This window comes from Dendrobates tinctorius, unplaced genomic scaffold (assembly GCF_039654945.1).
Source record: "Dendrobates tinctorius isolate UK_male_01 unplaced genomic scaffold, ASM3965494v1 ptg000011l, whole genome shotgun sequence".
Taxonomy (NCBI): Eukaryota; Metazoa; Chordata; class Amphibia; order Anura; family Dendrobatidae; genus Dendrobates; species Dendrobates tinctorius.
Window position 1 is genome coordinate 61,593,289 of NW_027361679.1, and position 22,539 is coordinate 61,615,827.

At 45.0% G+C, this 22,539-nt stretch overlaps 1 protein-coding gene across 1 annotated transcript in view; it reads left to right on the plus strand.

Moving 5' to 3' along the window:
• The window catches only part of TMEM150C (transmembrane protein 150C), a 378,392-nt gene that overhangs the window by 271,023 nt on the left and 84,830 nt on the right, over window positions 1-22,539 (plus strand). The window contains exons 3-4 of the mRNA XM_073542890.1: window positions 7,036-7,117; window positions 9,585-9,635. Coding sequence (XP_073398991.1) covers window positions 7,038-7,117; window positions 9,585-9,635 — 131 coding nt within the window. The 5' untranslated portion in view covers window positions 7,036-7,037. The remainder of the gene's footprint in view (window positions 1-7,035; window positions 7,118-9,584; window positions 9,636-22,539) is intronic.

Here is a 22,539-nt window from a genome sequence, read left to right on the forward strand (position 1 = left end):
TAGTTCAACCCATATCCTGTCCTAACTTGCCCTAACATGTTGATCCAGAGGAAGGCAAAAAACCCCATGTGGCAAACAGTGAGGCTATGTGCACACAGAGTTTTTTGGCTCTGCAGATTTTCTAGTAAAAACCGCAGATAAATCCGCAGGACTTTATCTGTGGTTTTGCCTGCGGTTTTACACCTCATAATGGATGAGGTGTGAAACTGCAGCGTTTCTGCACTAAAGAATTGACATGCTGCGGATTGTAAACCGCAGCAAAACCGCGCGGAAAAATCCGCAGCATGTGCACTGCGTTTTCCAGTTTACCATTGAAAACAACGGTACTGTACAACGCACCTAAATCTGCTGTAGCCCTGCAGCTGCAGAAACGCTGCGGATCCGCAGCAGAATCTGCACCGTGTGCACATACCCTAAGCTTCACATTGGGGAAAAAAATTCCTTCCCGACTCCACATACGGCAATCAGACTAGCTCCCTGGATCAACGCAATATTAAGGAAACTTGTGTATATGTAGAGGGTGGCAAGGATGGGGTAATTTAGGTGGTGCTGCTGATGTGATATTGATGCTGATAGGCGGGGAAGGTGTGCTGATCCCACAGAACTGGGGTGGTGACCCACTTCTTAGCGCAGACAGACTGGAGACTGAGACAGGAAAGCGTATTCAACAGGTCCGTGATTTATTCATCCACTTCCTTAACTTCCACAAACCCTGACAGGACTATTGGCAATTGCTTTTTAAACAGACCCGGGTACCTTCTTTTTCTCTCTGTGTCACAGTCGTGGTGTCCCCTGCGGTTCTCCTCACTGTGGCTGCCCTAGGCACTTGCACCACAGCGCTTCACCGTTCAGAGTACACCGTTGTCATCACTCTCAGGGTGTCACTGTCTGCTGCCACCGTCCTTTGGGTCACCCCCCCATGACCGTCTTCACTGTCAGGCTCTCTCTGAGGGCTCTCTGCTGCCTTTTTCCTAACAGCAGACCCTCCTTTCTAGTAAGCTTCCCTGGCTGACTGAATCTTCTGGAAACTTCCCTCAACCTTTATACTATCAGCCCAGGTAGCTCCGCCCACTATTTCCTGACAGAGACCCCTGGCAGTTATGTAACCACTCTCTCCTGAGCTCCTCACTGCCCTCTAATGGCCACACTCAGTACGGCACCCTATTCTTCATCTCAGTGTTTTCCATTCTTACACTGAGCTATTCCTCTGCCTCTCACTAAAAGCAGATCTCTCTGTCAGGTCCACCTCCCCTCATTCCCCCTTCCTTTAACCATTGTTATCCTCGACAATCTCGTCCTGGGGTGAAAGTGGTGTCAGAGACCTGGCACTGTCATGGTCGGCGTCTCGGTCACACAGACCCTCTGTCACACAGACCGTTGTTCACACAGACCCTTGGTCACACAGACCGTTTTGTCACACAGACTCTCGGTCACACAGACCCCTTTGTCACACAGACCCCTTTGTCACACAGACTCTTGGTCACATAGACCCTTGGTCACACAGACCCCTTTGTCACACAGACTCTTGCTCAGGTACCCGGTCCGTCAGTCTTCTTCTTGTCCCATCGTCCTGTCAACCTGGACAAGTCGTGGTCGTCATACTCTCCGTACCCGGGACCTGCTGAATACACATTTTCTTGTTTAAAATAAATAACACTTTAACATTTAAAATTCACTACACATTTTTCTATATTTGCTGCAATATGTATTTATCAAAACAGAAAAATTTTCCTATAGGTTTTTTTTCTTTTTAAACACAACAACACACTCAAAAAAACATGTTAACCAGATGAGGACAGGATGTTCTCCCTTCCTTTATGAACAACAATTCTGATAGGCATCCCGGCTACACCAGGAGTAGGGTGTTCTTTTTCATGGGGGATGCGGAACAGTCCCCTCATTGTGCAACGGTGCACTGCAGTCCCGGCAGTCCAATGTAGTAGGCGCTCCGGGCCACCTCCTGGCGGCCGATGTCTCACCATAACAGGGGGACTCCACAGCCGTGGAGTCTCTGGGATGCCAAAAATACCTCTGGGCCTCGAGTGTCCCTGATGCCCGAGACCCAGGAGTCCTCGTCCTTTAATGGAGGCTTGTACCCCTCAGGGTAGGCGATGACGGCTACCGCGTGATAGCCACTGGGGCAATACTCCTTATAGTAGGAGACTAGATCTCTTGGTTGAGGAACCCGGCCGTGTCTGATGGAGGCCACGTTTAAATATACTTTGCAGTCGGTGTTGTCTCTAATAAAGCCATAGCCCTTTTCAGTGTCCATATATACCAGCTGCCCGTATGATCGTGGAACAGACATGGCGGCCTCTCCTTTTTCATGCAGCAGCCCCAGATCTCCCGCTCTCTGGCCTTTTTTCCTTCAATGACCTCCGCAACCCAGGCGGAGGGTCCGGTATAGGCCGCAGAGTCCGGTGGGTGGGTCGCAGTCGAGGTTGAGGGCGGAACAGAAGCAGCCGCAGGCTCCGATGGTGAATAGGCCGCATCCGGCTTTGACAGCGACGTTGGCGCGGCTGCAGGGGAGGTCGCAGCTGGTACCAAGGCTTCCACGGGCTCCGGCAAAGCAATCTCAGGTAGGGCCACAGATGAAACAGTGGCCGCACTTTCCGGTAAGTCAGACACTGCAGTTGAAGGCCCGATTTCAGTAGTGGCCGGGAGTAAGACCGATAGGTTGGAGGTCAGCTTGGCGGGGGCTACGCTGTCACTCAGAGCGGGAGGCACCACATCATATAGAGGTGGGCGGGGAGGCCGAGGACTGGTGTCAAGGCCCCATGGTCTGTTCGTTGCATGGCCCGTGGGGATGGGGTTTGCCCTGGGAGTCGCTGGCGGGGCCGGGGGCACGTTCACCTGCCCAGCCGCCGTGGCTTCCAGCAGACTCTCCCACCTCTCCTTCATCGGCCGTTGATTTTCACCCCGCCGTCCGGCAGTGCTGGCCTCCAGGCACAACAGCTCCACGGGGAGGCTCCCTGAGCAGGTCTCCCGACGAGTCTCCAATTCTTGGTGCCATCGCCATTCCTGGCGTCCGATACCCCGACAGCTACAGTGTCTCATGCCGTCCAAGGTCCAGTAGCTGAATGGCGCCAAACAGCCACAGCAGGTCTCTCCACCCGGGCCACTCCCGTTCTTGGGGGTTGCGGCTGTGGGCTTCTCCACCAATCTTCCAGGGTCCAACATAAGGGAACAGTTCTCTTCAGGCAAACACCACTCCCCCCAGGGGCAGATTTGACAAAGCCCCGGATCATCCAGCACAATCAGCAACGTCTGTACCGCTTTCTTTGGGCGCCAAATCACCACAGCCATTTTATTGGCAGCCAGCAATGCACAGTCCAGTTTTTAAATTGTAATCCACAGGGAACAACAACGAAACAATTCTTCACCCCACACAGCTTGGGGCCTTTGCTACTTGGTAGCAGGCCTGCCGCTGAAGATGTTGTATTGGCGGCAACTATCCTGCCGACTACTCCAAATGTAGAGGGTGGCGAGGATGGGGTAATTTAGGTAGTGCTGCTGATGTGATATTGATGCTGATAGGTGAGGAAGGTGTGCTGATCCCACAGAACTGGGGGGGTGACCCACTTCTTAGCGCAGACAGACTGCAGACTGAGACAGGAAAGTGTATTCAACAGGTCCGTGTTTTATTCGTCCACTTCCTTGATAACGTCCACAAACCCTGACAGGACTTTTGGCAATTGCTTTTTAAACAGACCCGGGTACCTTCTTTTTCTCTGTCACAGTCGTGGTGTCCCCTGCGGTTCTCCTCACTGTGGCTGCCCTAGGCACTTGTACCACAGCGCTTCACCGTTCAGAGTACACCGTTGTCATCACTCTCAGGGTGTCACCGTCTGCTGCCACCGTCCTTTGGGTCACCCCCCCATGACCATCTTCACTGTCAGGCTCTCTGAGGGCTCTCTGCTGCCTTTCTCCTAACAGCAGACCCTCCTTTCTAGTAAGCTTCCCTGGCTGACTGAAGCTTCTGGAAACTTCCTTCAGCCTTTATACTATCAGCCCAGGTAGCTCCACCCACTATTACCTGACAGAGACCTCTGACCAATCACGGTGACCTTGACCCCTGGCAGTTATGTAACCACTCTCTCCTGAGCTCCTCACTGCCCTCTAATGGCCACACTCAGTACGGCATCCTATTCTTCATCTCAGTCTTTTTCATTCTTACACTGAGCTATTCCTCTGTCTCTCACTAAAAGCAGATCTCACTATCAGGTCCACCTCTCCTCATATATACCCAGTAATATTATACTTTTCAAGAAAGGCATCCAGTCCCCTCTTAAATTTTAGTAGGAAATCACTCATTACAATATCATACAGCAGAGAGTTCCATAGTCTCACTGCTCTTACAGTAAAGAATCCACGTCTGTGATTATGCTTAAACCTTCTTTCCTCCAGACGTAGAGGATGCCCCCTTGTCCCCGTCACAGGTCTAAGAGTAAAAAGATCATTAGAAAGGTCTTTGTATTGTCCCCGCATATATTTATACATTGTAATAAGATCACCCCTAAGTCTTCGATTTTCCAAACTAAATAACCCCAGGTGTAATAACCTGTCTTGGTATTGCAGACCCCAGTTCTCTAACAACCTTGGTCGCTCTTCTCTGCACCCGCTCCAGTTCAGCTATGTCTTTCTTATACACCGGAGACCAGAACTGTGCACAGTATTCTAAGTGTGGTCGCACTAGTGACTTATATAGAGGTAAAATTATGTTCTCCTCATGAGCATCTATGCCTCTTTTAATGACTCCCATTATTTTATTGGCTTTTGCAGCAGCTGCCTGACACTGACCACTAAATGTGAGTTTGTCGTCCACCCATACACCCATGTCTTTTTCAGTGACCGTTTTGCCCAGTGTTTTACAATTAAGCACATAATTATACATCTTATTCGTTCTACCCAAGTGCATGACCTTACATTTATCCCCATTAAAGCTCATTTGCCATTTATCAGCCCAAGCTTCTAGTTTACATAAATCCTCCTGTAATATAAAATTGTCCTCCTCTGTATTGATTACCCTGCAGAGTTTAGTGTCATCTGCAAATATTGAAATTCTACTCTCTATGCCCCCTACAAGGTCATTAATAAATATGTTACTATGTTACACTCGTCCAACTTTTGCAGGAACAAAATCAGAACAATTTTAAAATCTCTAGTGTGACCCCAGCCTAATAGTAATGGTCTTCTCCTATGGAACAAAGGGACTTATTGGAATCCCTTAGGGCCCCGTCACACATAGCGACGCACCAGTGATCCCAACAACGATATGACCTTGTCAGGATCGCTGGTGTGTCGCTACATGATCGCTGGTGAGCTGCCAGACAAGTCACTTAGTTACCTACTGTGTACCTTAGTTACCATAAGGATATAAAGTTATTCTCGGGCTTACTGTGCGCTGCTTGACCGGAATGAAATCACCAAATATGAGAAATTTGACCATTTATTTCCCTACGCGTTTCAAAGTGTGAACCACTTCTTCAGGGGTTGACATAAGGGGAACTGATACAGCGGCTTCTGGTTAAATACATGCAATATTTGAACAAACCCTGACTGATGCACTCATATTGTGGTGATTTCATTCCGGTCAAGCAGCGCACAGTAAGCCCGAGAATAACTTTATATCCTTAAGGATTTGCATTGGAGGTCACGCAGTGGACCTTCGGGCGTGCAGCAAGCTGACGGCGAGTTTATATGCTTATACCTCTCCTGGAAAGGGTGAGTAGACTTTTTTCATATTTATTCCATTTATCACCAGATAAGACCCTATTGCGCTCTTATGTTTCCTAGTTTCATTATACCTTAGTTACCAGGGAGCTGGTAACCAAAGTACACATCGGGTTTCTAAGCGGTGCGCAGCACTTAGAAACCCGATGGGTACCTTGGTTACCAGCTCCCTGCACCAGCACGCTGGTAACTAAGGTACACATCGGGTTTCTAAGTGCTGCGTGCCGCTTACCTCTTTCACACTTCAGTTTTTTTGCATCAGTTCAAATCCGCCAAAAAGTCATTCAAGCGGATCCGTTGTTAACTGATGTGAACGGATGGCACAGGATCCGTTTTTAGACGGATCCTGAAAATGCGGAAATTTAAATGAAATGCTGGCCGGGAAGGGGGGGGGGAAGAGAGAGAGAGAGAGTTTTGAATTTCGGGTTAAATGAGTGTCTGGAGGATCCGCCACAGAAAAAAACGTTACAAGCTCCGTTTTGAAATCTTTGAGGATGGTGACGGACAGCAATTTTTGGCGGATCCTCAAAAAAAACGGATGCAACGGACAGCAATCCGTCACAATCCGCCATTAATGCAAGTCAATGGGGAAAAAAACGGATCCTCAAAAAAAAATTGAGGATCCGTTTTTTTCAAAACCTGGCGGATTGTGACTGATTGTAAAAAACGGAAGTGTGAAAGAGGCCTTAGTAACCCGCGGTTTACCTTAGTTACCAGCTCCAGTGTTGCTGATCGCTGGTCTCCCACCTGTCACACTCAGCGATGCGTGCTGGCCAGCGGGAGACCAGCGATCTAAAAAATGTCCTGGCCATTCCAGGACGATCAGCGATACCCGGCAGGGGGGCCGGTCGCTGGTCAGTGTCATACACAGCGATCTCGCTGGTGAGATCGCTGTTGTGTCACAAAACTTGTGACTCAGCAGCGATCTCGCTAGCGAGATCGCTGTGTGTGACAGGGGCTTTAGTCTCAAGGACCCTGGTGCGATTGCAACCCCTGAACCTTTTCAGAGTTATGATTTAATGATTTAAGGGCTGTCAACAGGAAGGGATTTGTGGCATGCAAATAAATTAAAAAGAAATATCAAAGTTTTTCTTTTAAATTAAAAAGATAAGGAAAAAAAAACAACTTTTTTAAGTTTTAGTACTTAAAGGTCGCCAGACTACTGTAAATGTGGAGTAATTTCACTCAAATCTTTTATTTTTAATAATGAAAAATCAGATTGGAAAATATATATTTTTCAACTTAAAAATAGAGAATATGTTTTGGAATTATGATAACATTTTTATTATGTTCTTCCTACAGATATGGATGCCAAGCAGTGCAGCCTGTGGATGTTTCTACCTCTGGTTATGTCTCTATTCACTACAGTTGGTTTATGGATTGTGTAAGTAGTGTAAGATAGTCAAAGGGCGAAGCCAGAACTAACATATTAATTACATATATATGTTGGCGTGGTCTGACGCCCCCACTAATAAACTATCTGTTCCAGCGACATCCGGATGTAAGTCATGTACAGAGCAGAAGTAGCATAGATCTGTGCACTGATTACAACCAACCTCTGCTGGAGCAGATCACAGCCAATCATTGGGGATGTCGGGTGTTGGACCCCATGGATAAGATATTGATGACCTATCCATAGGGAAGATCATCTGTACGTTAACCCGGGCAACTCCTTTAAGCTACTGATTTGACTTTTATTTACTGTGTACAGATTAAAACAGGATCCACCATTTACAATAGGCAAAGTCAGATTATAACCTCACTCTCCTGCCACAATGACCTTTGCAACAGAGTCATAGCTAGTAGTGATGAGCACAAGTGGTCATTGCTTTAGTTTGCCGAGGGTCCTTGGGTATGCACAGAGTGAGAGATTCATGTTTTGCGGCTGTTAGGGTATGTCTCCACGTTCCGGATGGGCAGCGCATTGAACGTAGCGGATACCTGCACTGCCCCCTTCTGTACAAGCGGTGATTCCGCATGTGTTCATCTCAGTGAATAAGGGCTTTTGCCAGAAACTCATTGTGATGTATCCCCAACCTGTATGAACTTTTATATAAATTGAAATAAATTGAGGATTTTATTTATTTTGGGACTCTCCAAAATTTCATTCCTATAAGTCGCAAGTCACAACTATTGGCTAGAGACCCATTACATGGCAGTACGGACTGAATTATACTATAGGACACGGTGAGGCGATCTTAATTAAACCATATGTATTGCATTGCTTATTCCACCGACGCCCTCGTTCTCTTATAAGAGAAATAAAATAAAAAAGCAACAATATCCTTACCTGTCTGCCAACAAGGTATACATACTGTACTGTCCCATGATGACTCCATCTCTGCTACATCTGGATGCCTTAGGCTGAACGGTGGCATTATTCTACCATGCAGCCTGACATCCAGACACAGCGAAGCTTGAAGATGATCACCGGAGATAACTTTGTCCCCGGTGGTCACGTGCACTGCATTTCTCGTGATCAGCTGATCGTGAGAACTTTGCCAGTGACCAGAGAACCCCTTCACCGGTGTTCACATGCACGGCAATTCTCGCGATCAGCTCAGCTAATCTTGAGAATTACAGTGTACGTGTACTTCCTGCAGAAACAAGGTGCACCTTTATTTAAATTAGTACACATGCGTAGTAAGCTGCATTCCAGCATTAATACGCATATGACTAGAAAGATAATGTGGTTTTACCGCATCTAATGATAGTGAATGGGTAATTTACGCAGCGGAGACAGAGTATCTCTGCTACATAAATTGACATGCTGTGGTCTGGAAAGACGTGCCGCTTGTGCTTCTCCGCAGGGAAGCCGGAGGCGTCTGTGCACGCATAGTGGAGATGGATTTATTGAAATCTCATCCACTATGCTGTAACATCTGGACGCTGTGTCCCTATTACTGCACCTGCTGTTTGGTACAAAAGCAGTGCTCCTTTATGTAGGAGGGCCCACACAGAAGCTGCTACAATGTATGAAGACCCCCTCCCACTGAATGAGGGGCCCCCATACTTTATGATGCCTCCACAGTCACCATACAAGTTTTAATGTCTCCCCACTCTATTGTAGAATTCAACTATATTGGCATTCTGCGCATGCCAATATAGTTAAGGGTAGCGGCAGCTCCGGGTGGGCCCGGGCTCCTCCACCCCGGTAGCTACGATACTGCTTTGCACTGATGATGAGTATGGTCTAAATCAGTGTTTTGTTGCTAATATAAATGTGGCCAACTTGAAGTAGGAGTTTAAAGCTTCCCATACACTTCTTTGATATCTGTCAGATGAACAATGGTCCGGCTGATTGTTCGACTGGCAAATACCTCGACTGACTGTCCCCTACATAGGAGCACTTGCTCCTCTTTGCATTCTTATGTTCTTTATGAGAGAGGAGCTGCCAGTCATCTATGGTGGCAGCTTATATCTAAAGAACAAAAGGATCATCAGTCCAAAATCAGACTCCACCACAACAAACATCTGTCCCGGACTACATAAACATTAACCTGTTAATTAGATTTTCTAGTGTGAAAATTGCAAGCTTTGTTTTAATATAGGTTGTGATATGAGTAATGAAGAAAAAACCTCAAATGTTTTAAAAATACATTTAAAGAGAAGCTGTCATTTACATTTTTTATTTCATAAATCAGTAGTTCACATGAAATAAGCAACTTTGTAATATATCTTATTTGAAAAATTTTCAGTTTCCTCATCGCCGAAGCCCACATCAAAGGGAGGGAGTCCGACATCGGTGTACTATTACGCCTGACATCGGAAAGGGGTTAAAGACTGTAAAAATGCTTAATATTTCTTTCACAGCTGGATTTAAAATGTTCACTTTTGCCTTGTGGTTACAGGTACTTCATTGCCATAGAAGATGAGAAAATTTTTCCTTTAACCATAGACAGGTAAGTGGATTAACTCAATACCTCCTGGCAAGCAAAAGCCTTGTATGTGTGTGTGTCTATCTCTGGTATAAGAAAAAACTACGCTTATCGGAAATATACAATACAAAAGCATTCTGCTTTTGGAAAACGGCAGTTATACATGGCAGTTAGTCAGGGCAGGAGTCAGGTAACCCACACTTTGCTGTATTTTTAGCCATGTGCTTTATTTTTATCCTCCTGTGTTCCCTTGCCATCCACATTCACCAGCCTATCCCCCCTCCATCACGACTCATTCACATCAGCCCCTCTATACTTCCCTCTCCCATGTACAGCTCCCATGCACTCCTCACCTTCCTGAGAAACCTCAGCCCATCTTGCTCAAACACATCGCAGAAAAAACCTACTTACAATTCCAACAACTATTTGCTCTTTATCTTCCTACTCCTACTGATTTCAGGGGACATCTCCCCCAACCCTGGTCCACCATCCCCCAACCTCAACCCCTACCTTACCTCATATCGAAACCATAATAATCTTATTAATATTACTTGCACTCCCTCATCTCCATCTTTTAATTGTGCCCTCTGGAATCCACGGTCTGCTTGTAACAAGCTTCCTTTCCTACACAACTACTTTGTGAACAACTCTCTTAATCTGATGGCCCTCACTGAAACCCGGATTCAGGATTCTGACACTGTCTCTCCTGCTGCCACTTCCTATGGTGGCTTACAATTCTCTCACTCCACAAGACCCACAAACAGACATGGTGGTGGAGTCGGCATACTCTTGTCCCCAAAATGCACTTTACAGGTCATCCCCCCAGTTCCATCACTCTTATTTCCTTCTTTTGAGGTCCACACCATCAGGCTCTTCCGTCCCCTCTCCCTCAGAGTAGCGGTCTTATACCAGCCCCCAGGCTCACCCACCCACTTCCTTGACCACTTTTCAGCCTGGCTGCCGCACTTCATGTCCTCAGAACTACCAACCCTTATCCTGGGAGACTTCAACATCCCCATTAACAGCCCTACTTCCACATCTGCATCCCAGCTTCTATCACTAACCACCTCTCTAGGCCTCTCACAGCTTTCAACCTCTGAGACACACAAGGACTGTAACACCCTTGATCTGGTCTTCGGCCGGCTATGTTCAATCTCCCACCTAAATAACTCACTGCTTCCACTCTCTGACCACAACATTCTCTCCTTCACGCTCACAAATCCTCGCCCACCCCAGCTCACTCCTACCTACCACACAGTGAGAAATCAACAAGCCATTAACCCTCAGACACTTTCAGACTCCCTACACTCATTACTGTCCCCAATCTCCTCTTTTTCCTGTCCTAATCTGGCTGTTCATCACTACAATGACACTCTTAGAAGCACCCTTGACCAAGTAGCTCCCCTCATCCTCAGAACCTCCAAGTACAGAGTAAAAGAGCCCTGGCTCACATCGCAAACTCAACTTCTCCAGCGATGCTCTAGGAGTGCTGAACGCCTATGGAGAAAAACCCGCACACCAGAAGACTTCATCCACTTCAAATTTATGTTAAGAACCTATAACGCTGCCCTTCACCTCGCCAAACAGACCTACTTCACCACCCTGATCTCCTCACTATCCAACAACCCCAAGAAACTTTTTGACACTTTTCACTCCCTCAGGCTAAAAGCACAAGCCCCTATCACAGACATTTGTGCTGATGACCTGGCCTCCCACTTTACAGAAAAAATAGATAATATCCGTCAGGAAACCTGCTCCCAACCACCAAGTGCTGTGACTCCCATCCCTTCCTGCATCTCCCCTGGCTCACTTTCCACATTTGATCCTATCACAGAAGATGAAGTCTCCAGACTCCTCTATTCTTCTCGTCCGACTACATGCACTACCAACCCCATTCCCTCACATCTCCTCCAGTCTCTCTCTCCAGTCGTCACAACCCACCTAACTACAATCTTTAATCTCTCCCTCTCCTCGGGCATTTTCCCATCCTCCTTCAAACACGCCTTCATTACTCCATTACTAAAGAAACCCGCTCTCGACCCATCCTGCACAAACAACTACAGACCACTCTCCAATCTCCCCTTCATCTCTAAACTTTTGGAGCGCCTAGTTTACTCCCGCCTTACCCGTTACCTCTCCACTCACTCCCTTTTAGACCCTTCACAGTCCGGCTTCCACCCCCTACAGTCGACTGAAACTGCACTCATCAAAGTGACCAATGACCTTCTGACAGCAAAACATAACGGTGACCACTCTCTGCTCATTCTTCTTGACTTATCTGCAGCTTTCGGTACTGTTGACCACCATCTCCTGCTCTCTAGGCTCCAGTCACTAGGCATTAAGGACACTGCTCTCTCCTGGTTCTCTTCTTATCTCTCTGACCGCTCCTTCAGTGTTTTGTTCTCTGGCTCCACTTAATCTCCTCTTCCTCTTGCTGTCGGGGTACCTCAGGGCTCAGTCCTTGGCCCCCTTCTCTTCTCTCTCTACACAGCCCCAATTGGACAGACCATCCGCAGATTTGGCTTTTGGTACCATCTTTATGCTGATGACACACAACTATATACGTCTTCCCCCGACCTTACCCCCTCTGTACTACAGAACGCCAGTGACTGTCTGTCCGCAGTCTCCAATATCATGTCCACTCTCTATCTGAAACTCAACCTCTCCAAAACTGAACTTCTTCTGCTCCCGCCGTCTACTAACCTCCCTAAATCTGACATTTCCCTCTCCGTGGGTGGTACCACAATAACACCCCGGCAGCAGGCGCGCTGTCTGGGTGTTATGTTTGACACCTATCTCTCCTTCACATCCCATATACAATCTCTTGCCCGCTCTTGCCGCTTAAACCTAAAGAACATCTCTAGAATCCACCCTTTTCTCACCATGGAAACAACAAAAACCCTCACTGTAGCATTGATCCACTCCCGCCTGGATTACTGCAACGCTCTATTAATTGGCCTCCTCGTCACTCGACTATCCCCTCTCCTGTCCATACTTAAAGCAGCGGCCAGGGTCGTCCATCTGGCTAATCGGTACTCGGACGTGACCGCTCTTCGTCAGTCATTACACTAGCTGCCCATTCATTATAGGATCCAATTCAAAGTACTTGTTGTCACCCACAAAGCTCTCCAGGGTGCGGCACCCCCCTACATCTCCTCCCTCATTTCTGTCTATCAGCCTAGCCGATCGCTGCGCTCTGCAAACGACTTTCGACTAACCTCTGCACTAATCCGTACCTCCCACTCCCGACTCCAAGACTTCTCCCGTGCTGCTCCTATCCTCTGGAATGCTCTACCCCAAAAAATTAGGACTAACCACATTTTGCATAGTTTTAGGCGCTCCCTCAAAACACATTTGTTCAGAGCGGCATATCACGTTCACTAATCAAAGTCATTCTATGTGTAAGTGTGCATGTGTAGCCCATTCACTATCTCCATCTATCCTTCACTCCCTCAAGATGGCTGGACATTCATTGTAAATGCATCATTGTAAATACACACCTGTACTTTGTATCTCCCTCACCTCATGGTAGATTGTAAGCTCTCATGAGCAGGGTCGTCTTATTTCGTCTTATTTTGCTTTAATTATTGTATTGTTAACGTTGTTACTTATGACTTGTGTTTTGAAACTGTTAAACTGTAAAGCGCTGCGGAATATGTTGGCGCTATATAAATAAAGATTATTATTATTATTATGCAAAATGTATACACCGCGTTCCAAATTATTATGCAAATGTTTATTTCTCTGAATTTCCTACATGGTCTATGCAAATGAGTCAATATAATGTGGAAATTCTCACATTTTACTGGGCAAACCTCCCAATGATAACAGTATTTCTTTCAAAACTAAAAAACTCAAAACGCGTTGTTCTAAATTATTATGCACATCAGTTTCCAAACATTTTATAGGTTGTAAATAACTGAAAATGGCCATTTGTTGGGTTTGCAGTATTAAGAGGTCATATTTACTGAAATCAAAAGTTTTTTCTATCAAAAACTTCTCAACAAACCAAGTTACATGTTAACATATGGCACATCTTTGATATCACCTTCACAATTCTTGCATCTATTGAGTTGTTTGTGCTTGAATTTGTTGGCAGGATGTCAGAATAGCCTCACAGAGCTGCTGTTTTGATGTGAACTGCCTCCCAACCTCATAGATCATTTGCTTGTGGATACTCCAAAGATACTCGAGAAACCTTCCTCATTAAGCCTTTATCCGCACAAACCTGTCTGTGCTCAGTATCAGCCACAAATGTCTTCACAGTGCGATGCGAAAATGAGGATGAGTGACCTCATGGAGATCAACATCCGACACTGCGGAGACACCATCACATGTTTCTCAACGCAGTGATTCTAGAGCAATGCCCCCATCCCTTATGGGAAATATGCAAAAACATGTAAATCAACAGCCGCGGAGACACCATCACATGTTTCTCAACGCAAGCAATGACTAGCCAGGTCTTTCACCGGGAAGGAACAACCACGGGAAGGGCAGTCTCCAATGAAGGAAACACCTATGCCGAAACATGGTATCCATCCACAGACAGCTGTTTCGGGGTATTGCCCCTCATCAGTGTGGAGTAGGAAACTGGCTAGTAGGAGCAATGTCTAGTAAAAGACTGCGAAAATGAGGATGAGTGACCTCATGGAGATCAACATCCGACACTGCGGAGACACCATCACTGGCTCATCCTCATTTTCGCAGTCTTTTACTAGGCATTGCTCCTACTAGCCATAGGTGGTTTCCTTCATTGGAGACTGCCCTTCCCGTGGTTGTTCCTTCCCTGCTTCCTAGCCAGTTTCCTACTCCACACTGATGAGGGGCAATACCCCGAAACAGCTGTCTGTGGATGGATACCATGTTTTGGCATAGGTGGTTTCCTTCATTGGAGACTGCCCTTCCCGTGGTTGTTCCTTCCTGGTGAAAGACCTGGCTAGTCATTGCTTGCGTTGAGAAACGTGATGGTGTCTCCGCAGCTGTTGATTTACATGTTTTTGCATATTTCCCATTAGGGATGGGGGCACTGCTCTAGATTCACTGCGTTGAGAAACATGTGATGGTGTCTCCGCAGTGTCGGATGTTGATCTCCATGAGGTCACTCATCCTCATTTTCACAGTCTTTTACTAGGCATTGCTCCTACTAGCCAGTTTCCTACTCCACACTGATGAGGGGCAATACCCCGAAACAGCTGTCTGTGGATGGATACCATGTTTTGGCATAGGTGGTTTCCTTCATTGGAGACTGCCCTTCCCGTGGTTGTTCCTTCCCGGTGAATGACCTGGCTAGTCATTGCTTGCATTGAGAAACATGTGATGGTGTCTCCGTGGCTGTTGATTTACATGTTTTTGCATATTTCCCATAAGGGATGGGGGCATTGCTCTAGAATCACTGCGTTGAGAAACATGTGATGGTGTCTCCGCAGTGTCGAATGTTGATCTCCATGAGGTCACTCATCCTCATTTTCGCAGTCTTTTACTAAGCATTGCTCCCACTAGCCAGTTTCCTACTCCACACTGATGAGGGGCAATACCCCGAAACAGCTGTCTGTGGATGGATACCATGTTTTGGCATAGGTGGTTTCCTTCATTGGAGACTGCCCTTCCCGTGGTTGTTCCTTCCTGGTGAAAGACCTGGCTAGTCATTGCTTGCGTTGAGAAACATGTGATGGTGTCTCCGTGGCTGATGATTTACATGTTTTTGCATATTTCCCATAAGGGATGGGGGCATTGCGCTAGAATCACTGCGTTGAGAAACATGTGATGGTGTCTCCGCAGTGTCGGATGTTGATCTCCATGAGGTCACTCATCCTCATTTTCGCAGTCTTTTACTAGGCAATGCTCCTACTAGCCAGTTTCCTACTCCACACTGATGAGGGGCAATACCCCGAAACAGCTGTCTGTGGATGGATACCATGTTTTGGCATAGGTGGTTTCCTTCATTGGAGACTGCCCTTCCCGTGGTTGTTCCTTCCCGGTGAAAGACCTGGCTAGTCATTGCTTGCGTTGAGAAACATGTGATGGTGTCTCCGCGGCTGTTGATTTACATGTTTTTGCATATTTCCCATAAGGGATGGGGGCATTGCTCTAGAATCACTGCGTTGAGAAACGTGATGGTGTCTCCGCAGTGTCGGACGTTGATCTCCATGAGGTCACTCATCCTCATTTTCGCAGTCTTTTACTAGGCATTGCTCCTACTAGCCAGTTTCCTACTCCACACTGATGAGGGGCAATACCCCGAAACAGCTGTCTGTGGATGGATACCATGTTTTAGCATAGGTGGTTTCCTTCATTGGAGACTGCCCTTCCCGTGGTTGTTCCTTCCCGGTGAAAGACCTGGCTAGTCATTGCTTGCGTTGAGAAACATGTGATGGTGTCTCCGCGGCTGTTGATTTACATGTTTTTGCATATTTCCCATAAGGGATGGGGGCATTGCTCTAGAATCACTGCGTTGAGAAACATGTGATGGTGTCTCCGCAGTGTCGGATGTTGATCTCCATGAGGTCACTCATCCTCATTTTCGCAGTCTTTTACTAGGCATTGCTCCTACTAGCCAGTTTCCTACTCCACACTGATGAGGGGCAATACCCCGAAACAGCTGTCTGTGGATGGATACCATTTTTTGGCATAGGTGGTTTCCTTCATTGGAGACTGCCCTTCCCGTGGTTGTTCCTTCCCGGTGAAAGACCTGGCTAGTCATTGCTTGCGTTGAGAAACATGTGGTGGTGTCTCCACGGCTGTTGATTTACATGTTTTCACAGTGCGATGATCACGCTTAAGTTTGAAATATCTAATATTTTCAGACCTTGTCCAAACATTGCACTATTTTACCCTTTTCTGTAGTAGAAATATGCTTTTTCTTTCCCATAATGTTTGAAAGCTGTAGCCTGCTTAATGATGTGGATGTCCATCTTAAGCAATTTTACTTTAATTGGACTCACCTGGCAAACTAATTATCACAAGTGTATGAGATTGATTGCAGTGATAAAACAGCCCTGAGACACACACCATTCATGAGATTATGTGAAAAACAAAAAATTGCATCTGTATGACACTTTGTAAAATACTTTGAAACACAGTGTACTGTGCAGTGTTTTATAATGTGACTCAATAAGTAATGAATGAATCTGTGCGGTATATAGCATGCATCTGGACTATACAATCTGCAATTACATTGGTGCATTTTCTCAGGTAAATGCACAGGTGAATAGGGCAAAAAGGTTTTACTTAAAAGCTTTTTCTATCTTCCGTGCCTCTAAATGAGGACATCTGCAAGAAATTTGTATGTTTACACCGTGCTTGCATGGCTTTCTCTAGGGAATGTAGATTGTAACCCCAATGCGGACAGTGATGACGATGTCTGTAAAGCACTGTGGAATGAATGATGCTATATAACTTGGTAAAACTAATAATAGAAAATTTTGAATTTGACAGTTATGTAAATGAAGACATTATGGTGCGTGGCCTGTATGATGGCGGCAGTGCTCTCATAGTGTCAGTGCAGGCATGCACACAATGGCTGCGGTGTGCGGTGGGCTCCTACCTGTTTGTGGCTGCACCTTGCTACACTATGAGCTTGTTGCTGCAATCATCCAGTGTCAGTTTGCAGGCACAGACAGGAGATGCAGCGTTCACTTTGAGCCTTAGAATCAAGTCAATCAATGTGAAGTAACGGCTTTATTATGGAACTAGGAGGGCGTAACGGTTCACCAAAGCATAGGCCACGCCAAGGGTGCACTGATGCGCCTTCATTTTGCATATCAAATAAAAGTTGATTCAAGTTAGGCTCTACTAACCTAACATGATTTAAATCGGCCTATATAAATGTTTAGGCAGTTTACAGGCTAAACAGACTCCCTTTAATAAAAGCTGACAGACTCCCTTTAATAAAGTTGTTTTTCTGTTGATCATAAAACCTCTCATAACATTTCTGTTTGTAACAAAATATTTTTCTGAAATTGTAAAAAGGAAGAATTATGACATGATAGATTTCTTGTTTGTTTTTTTTTGGATGTGGGTATCTTTTGATGATGATTTTATTGCAGACTCTTAAATGTATCTGATGTAATAAATTTCAGCCGGAACCTCACAGACAAGTTCTTCTTAAATATAAGGTGACTTCTTTAACCCATCAATGAGCTGTTTTGTCTGGGAGTGTCTTAGTAAGGCTTTCCCATTCTATAACCCTCTCTAATGGGGCATAAGAGGAGGGGATCTTTTCCTAAGACCATCCCTTGTAATTGAGGAGAGGACACAAGATTTCCTGTATATTAATAGTCATGGCCAAAAGTCTTGGCAACTTTGAAATTACTCCAGTAAAAAGTTTTGTTTTTCTTTCAGAAAATTAGTGCATTTGCATATATTTTGTTATACATCTTTATTTCCTTTGTGTGTATTTGAACAACAAAAAAAGAGGAAAAAAAGGACAAATTGGACAAAATTGTTAACACCCTTAACTTAATATATTGTTGCACACCCTTCGGAATAAACAAGTGTAATCAATTGCTTCCTATAACCATCAATAAGCTTCTTACACCTGTCATCTAGAATTTTGGACCACTTTTCTTTTGCAAACTGCTCCAGGTCTCTCATATTTGAAGGGTGCCTTCTCAGACAAACAAAACCCACTAGGGGTACAAGAATCTAATCAATCTAAGATCTGGGCTACACATAACGAGGTCCCAGCGATCCCACCAACGATCCGACATGATAAGATCGCTGGGACATCGTTAGGCTGATCGCTGGTGAACTGTCACAAGACAGCCCCTCCAGCGATCAGGACCAGCGACGCTGGACGCTGGTTTCTAATGTAAACATCGGGTATCCAGGAGCTGCGGCTCCTGGATACCCGCTGTTTAACTTGGAAACCAGCGTACATGCTGGTTTCCAAGGTAAACATCGGGTATTTAAGAGCCATGCGGATCCTGGATGCGTGCTGGCCAGCGGGAGACCAGCGTTCGAAAAGCGGCCCAGGCCGATCAAGCACGATCAGCAATACCTGGCAGGGGGGCCGGTCGCTAATCCCCGTCACACACAGCGATCTCGCTGGCGAGATCGCTGTGGCGTCACAAAATCAGCAATCTCGCTAGTGAGGTCGCTGTGTGTGACGGGGCTTTAAGTAGTGGTAAGCAGGATTAGATATCATAGATAAAATATAACTTTTAAAATTCAAGGTTAAAATATGGGTAGCCAGTACCTCACAATGATATACAGACATTAAAGTGATAAAGCGAAACGATGTGCAATTATGATGTTTTTGCTGATTGAGAACTTGAGATCCAACCATATTGTAATTGATCACTGGTTTACTTTATCACTTTAATGTGTGTATATGTAATTGCGAGGTATTGGCTAGCCATATTTTAATCTTGAATGTTAGAAGGGTGCCTTCTCCCAACAACAATTTTTAGATCTTTCCACAGGTGTTCACTTGAATTTAGATCCGGACTCACTGCTGGCCACTTCAGAACTCTCCAGTGCTTTGTTTCCATACATTTCTTGGTTCTTCTTAAAGGGAATCTGTCACCCCTTTTTTGAGATATCATATAATGATATCATTCAATTGTGTGTCACATAAGGATTCTCTTAGTACTTTTGCTTCCCCCTGACCCCGCACCTTTCATGCATAAATACCTTTTTTATATCGGTTCAGATGTATTTATGCATGAAAGGTGCGGGGTCAGGGGGAAGCAAAAGTACTAAGAGAATCCTTATGTGACACACAATTGAATGATATCATTATATGATATCTCAAAAAAGGGGTGACAGATTCCCTTTAAAGTACAGTATGTTTGAGGTCATTGTCTTTCTGGAAAACCCATGACCAAGGATGCAAATCCAGCTTCCTGACACTGGAAACGACATTACAACCCAAAAACTGTAGGTAATCTTCAGATGTCGTAATGCCTTGCACACAGTCAAGGCACCCATTGCTGGAGGCAGCAAAACAACCCCAAACCATGTTTGAACCTCCACTGTGTTCTTTTCTTTGAAGGCCTCATTTCATTTTCAGTAAGCAGTAAATTGATGTGCTTTACCATCAAGCTCTATCTTGATCTTGTCTGATACAAGACACCTTACCAGAAGGATTTTGGCTTACTCACGTACATTTTGGCAAACTGCAGTCTAGCTTTTTTGTGTCTGTGTCAGCAGTGGGGCCCTCCTGGGTCTCTTGCCATAGCACTTCATTGAATTCAAATATTAACGGTAACTTCATGCTGACACTAATGCACCCTGAGCAAACTTTATGATTGTACAGTATACTGTATAATTTTGCCTATCCCTTATATGCCTTTATATTAGCATTATTGTAACTGTATGACTTGATATACTTTTTTTTGGGTTGCACATATTTTGTTCTTTAAGGGGATCCATAGCATTTAATTGGTGGAGATTTTTTGTGGGTAATGGTATTTACTGATGCATCCTGAGCCTGTAAGACAGCTTATATTTCTTTGGAACTTGATTGGGCCTTCTTATTCACCATCCTGATTTTCATGCATTGCAACCTTTCATCAATTTTTCTCTGCCATCCACGTTTAGGGAGATTAGCTACAGTGCCATGGGCTGTAAAAGTCTCAATTTTGTTGCCCACCGTGGACAAAGGAAAATCAAGATCTCTGGAGATGGACTTTTAACCTTGTGATTGCTGATATTTTTCAACAATTTTGGATCTCAAGTCCTTAGACAGTTCTCTTCTCTTTCTGTTCTCCATTCTTAGTGTTGCACATCAGACACACAGTGCAAATATTTAGTCAACTTATCCCATTTTTTATCTGGTTTCAGGCATGATTTTCATATTCCCCACACCTGTTACTTGCCACAGGTGAGTTTGAACAAGTATCACATGCTTGAAACAAAGTTGTTTACCCACAATTTTGGAAAGTTGTCAGCAACTTTGTCCATCTAATTTTTTGGTTTTGTCTGAAATTATGTCCAATTTGCCGTTTTTTTGTGCTGTTCTAAAAAACAAAGGAAATAAACATGTGTATGACAAAACATGTGTAATTGCAATAACTTTCAGGGAGAAATACTTCATTTTTTGGAATAATTTCAATGGTGCCCACACTGTATGTGGATTATTTAGATTGAGGGTCCAATTTATTTTTGCATTTGCTCTTGCATTTTGTCTAGTTCTTAATCTGCGTCTTCATCTTTCATTTTGCAACTTTTTTAATCTATTTCATAAGCGTTTGCCTGTTTTTTTTCACTTAATTCATCATTTGCACATGTACAATATTTCCCCTGGAGTGATTTTATGTATGCCAGAATTTATTTTTTCTTTATGACATGTTGCGTACTGTGCGACTTTTTGTGCTAAAGAGTCCCAATATTTTGTAAGTTTATGCAAGATTTGTGAACCATGTGCTTCTGTGTGAAGAATTTAAAACAAGCAGCTAAGCAGGATTGTGCTGAGTAACTTACAGACACTGTCAGGTTTGCACCATTAGGCCAGGGTCACACTTGCGAGTGTGATGCGAGAAACTCGCGCAAGTTTCTCGCATCAATACCCAGCGCTGCCGCCAGCACTCGGGACCAGAGTGTGCGGCTGCATAGAAATACATGCAGCTGCAAACTCCGGTCCTGTGTGCCAGCGGCAGTGCCGGGTATTGATGCGAGAGACACGCACGAGTTTCTCGCATCACACTCGCGAGTGTGAACCCAGCCGTACACTGATAAAATGATATCTTGGTTGATGAAATCCGTGTTGTGGTTGTTGTTTAATCTTTATTTTCAGTTTTGAGTTAATGATATGCTCGTGCTTCGGGGCAGAATGTGGGGCGGGCCTTCAAGTGGTGCTCTGCTTAGCTATTCATCAGTATGGTTTCTGACAGTTCACTGATCCCTCAGAGACCTGCCCCATATTTTACATAATGAATATTATATATACTGAGAAAAAATTACCTGCAGCGCCATCTTGCTGGAGGAAAAAAAATCACGTCCTCTAAGGTGGCGCCACCTAAGTAGCATCTCTCGGCAATCGCTTTTTTTTTCTTTTAAGAATTTAGTTATAGCATCAAATAAAAGAATTAACTGCACATTATACATGTGAACATGCTGCAGCGCAGGTGCCGCCGACAGCATCTGCCTGCTGCAGGTGATTTTTTCACAATATATAATATTCATTATGTAAAATAGGGGGCAGGCCACTGAAGGATCAGTGACCTGTCAGAAGCTATACAGATGAATAGCTAAGCAGAGCACCACATAAAGACCCCCTCACATGCCCGCCCAAGAGTACGAATATATCATTAACTCAAAACTGAAAATAAAGATTAACCCCTTTCCGACATGTGCCGTAATAAAATGCACATGTCGGAATCCCCCTTTTTGTAACAGAGCCAGCACCTTTCTTGGCACATGACAGCTGATCTATACAGCTGACATGTGCCTGCAACAGCCACAGGTGGAATCGCGGTCCACCCGCGGTTGTTAGCTAGTTAAATGCCGCTGTCAATCTCTGACAGTGGCATTTAACATGCGCTTACAGGAAGCACCTCACTGGCTCCGCCCATTGGTGATCCCGTCACATGATCGCGGGTCACCGATGGGTTGACATGACAAGAAGAGGTCTGCAGCATTGCTCATAGCAAGTGAGCATTTCTGCTACACACAGGCGATCTGATTGTCGCCTGTGTGTAGCAGAGATGATCAAAGTACTGCAACTGCTATTCTCCCATGGAGACTATTGAAGCATGCAAAAAGTTAAATAAAAGTTCTTAAAAATATTTAAAAAAATAAAAATTCAAATCACCCCCTTTTCGCTCTATTTAAAATAAAACAGTAATAAAAAACTCAAATACACACATATTTGGTATTGCCGCATTCAGGATCGATCTATCTAATGAGATAAAGATTCAAAACACCAGAATTCCGTTTTTTTGGTCGCCGCTACATTGCAATAAAATGCAATAACGGGCGATCGAAA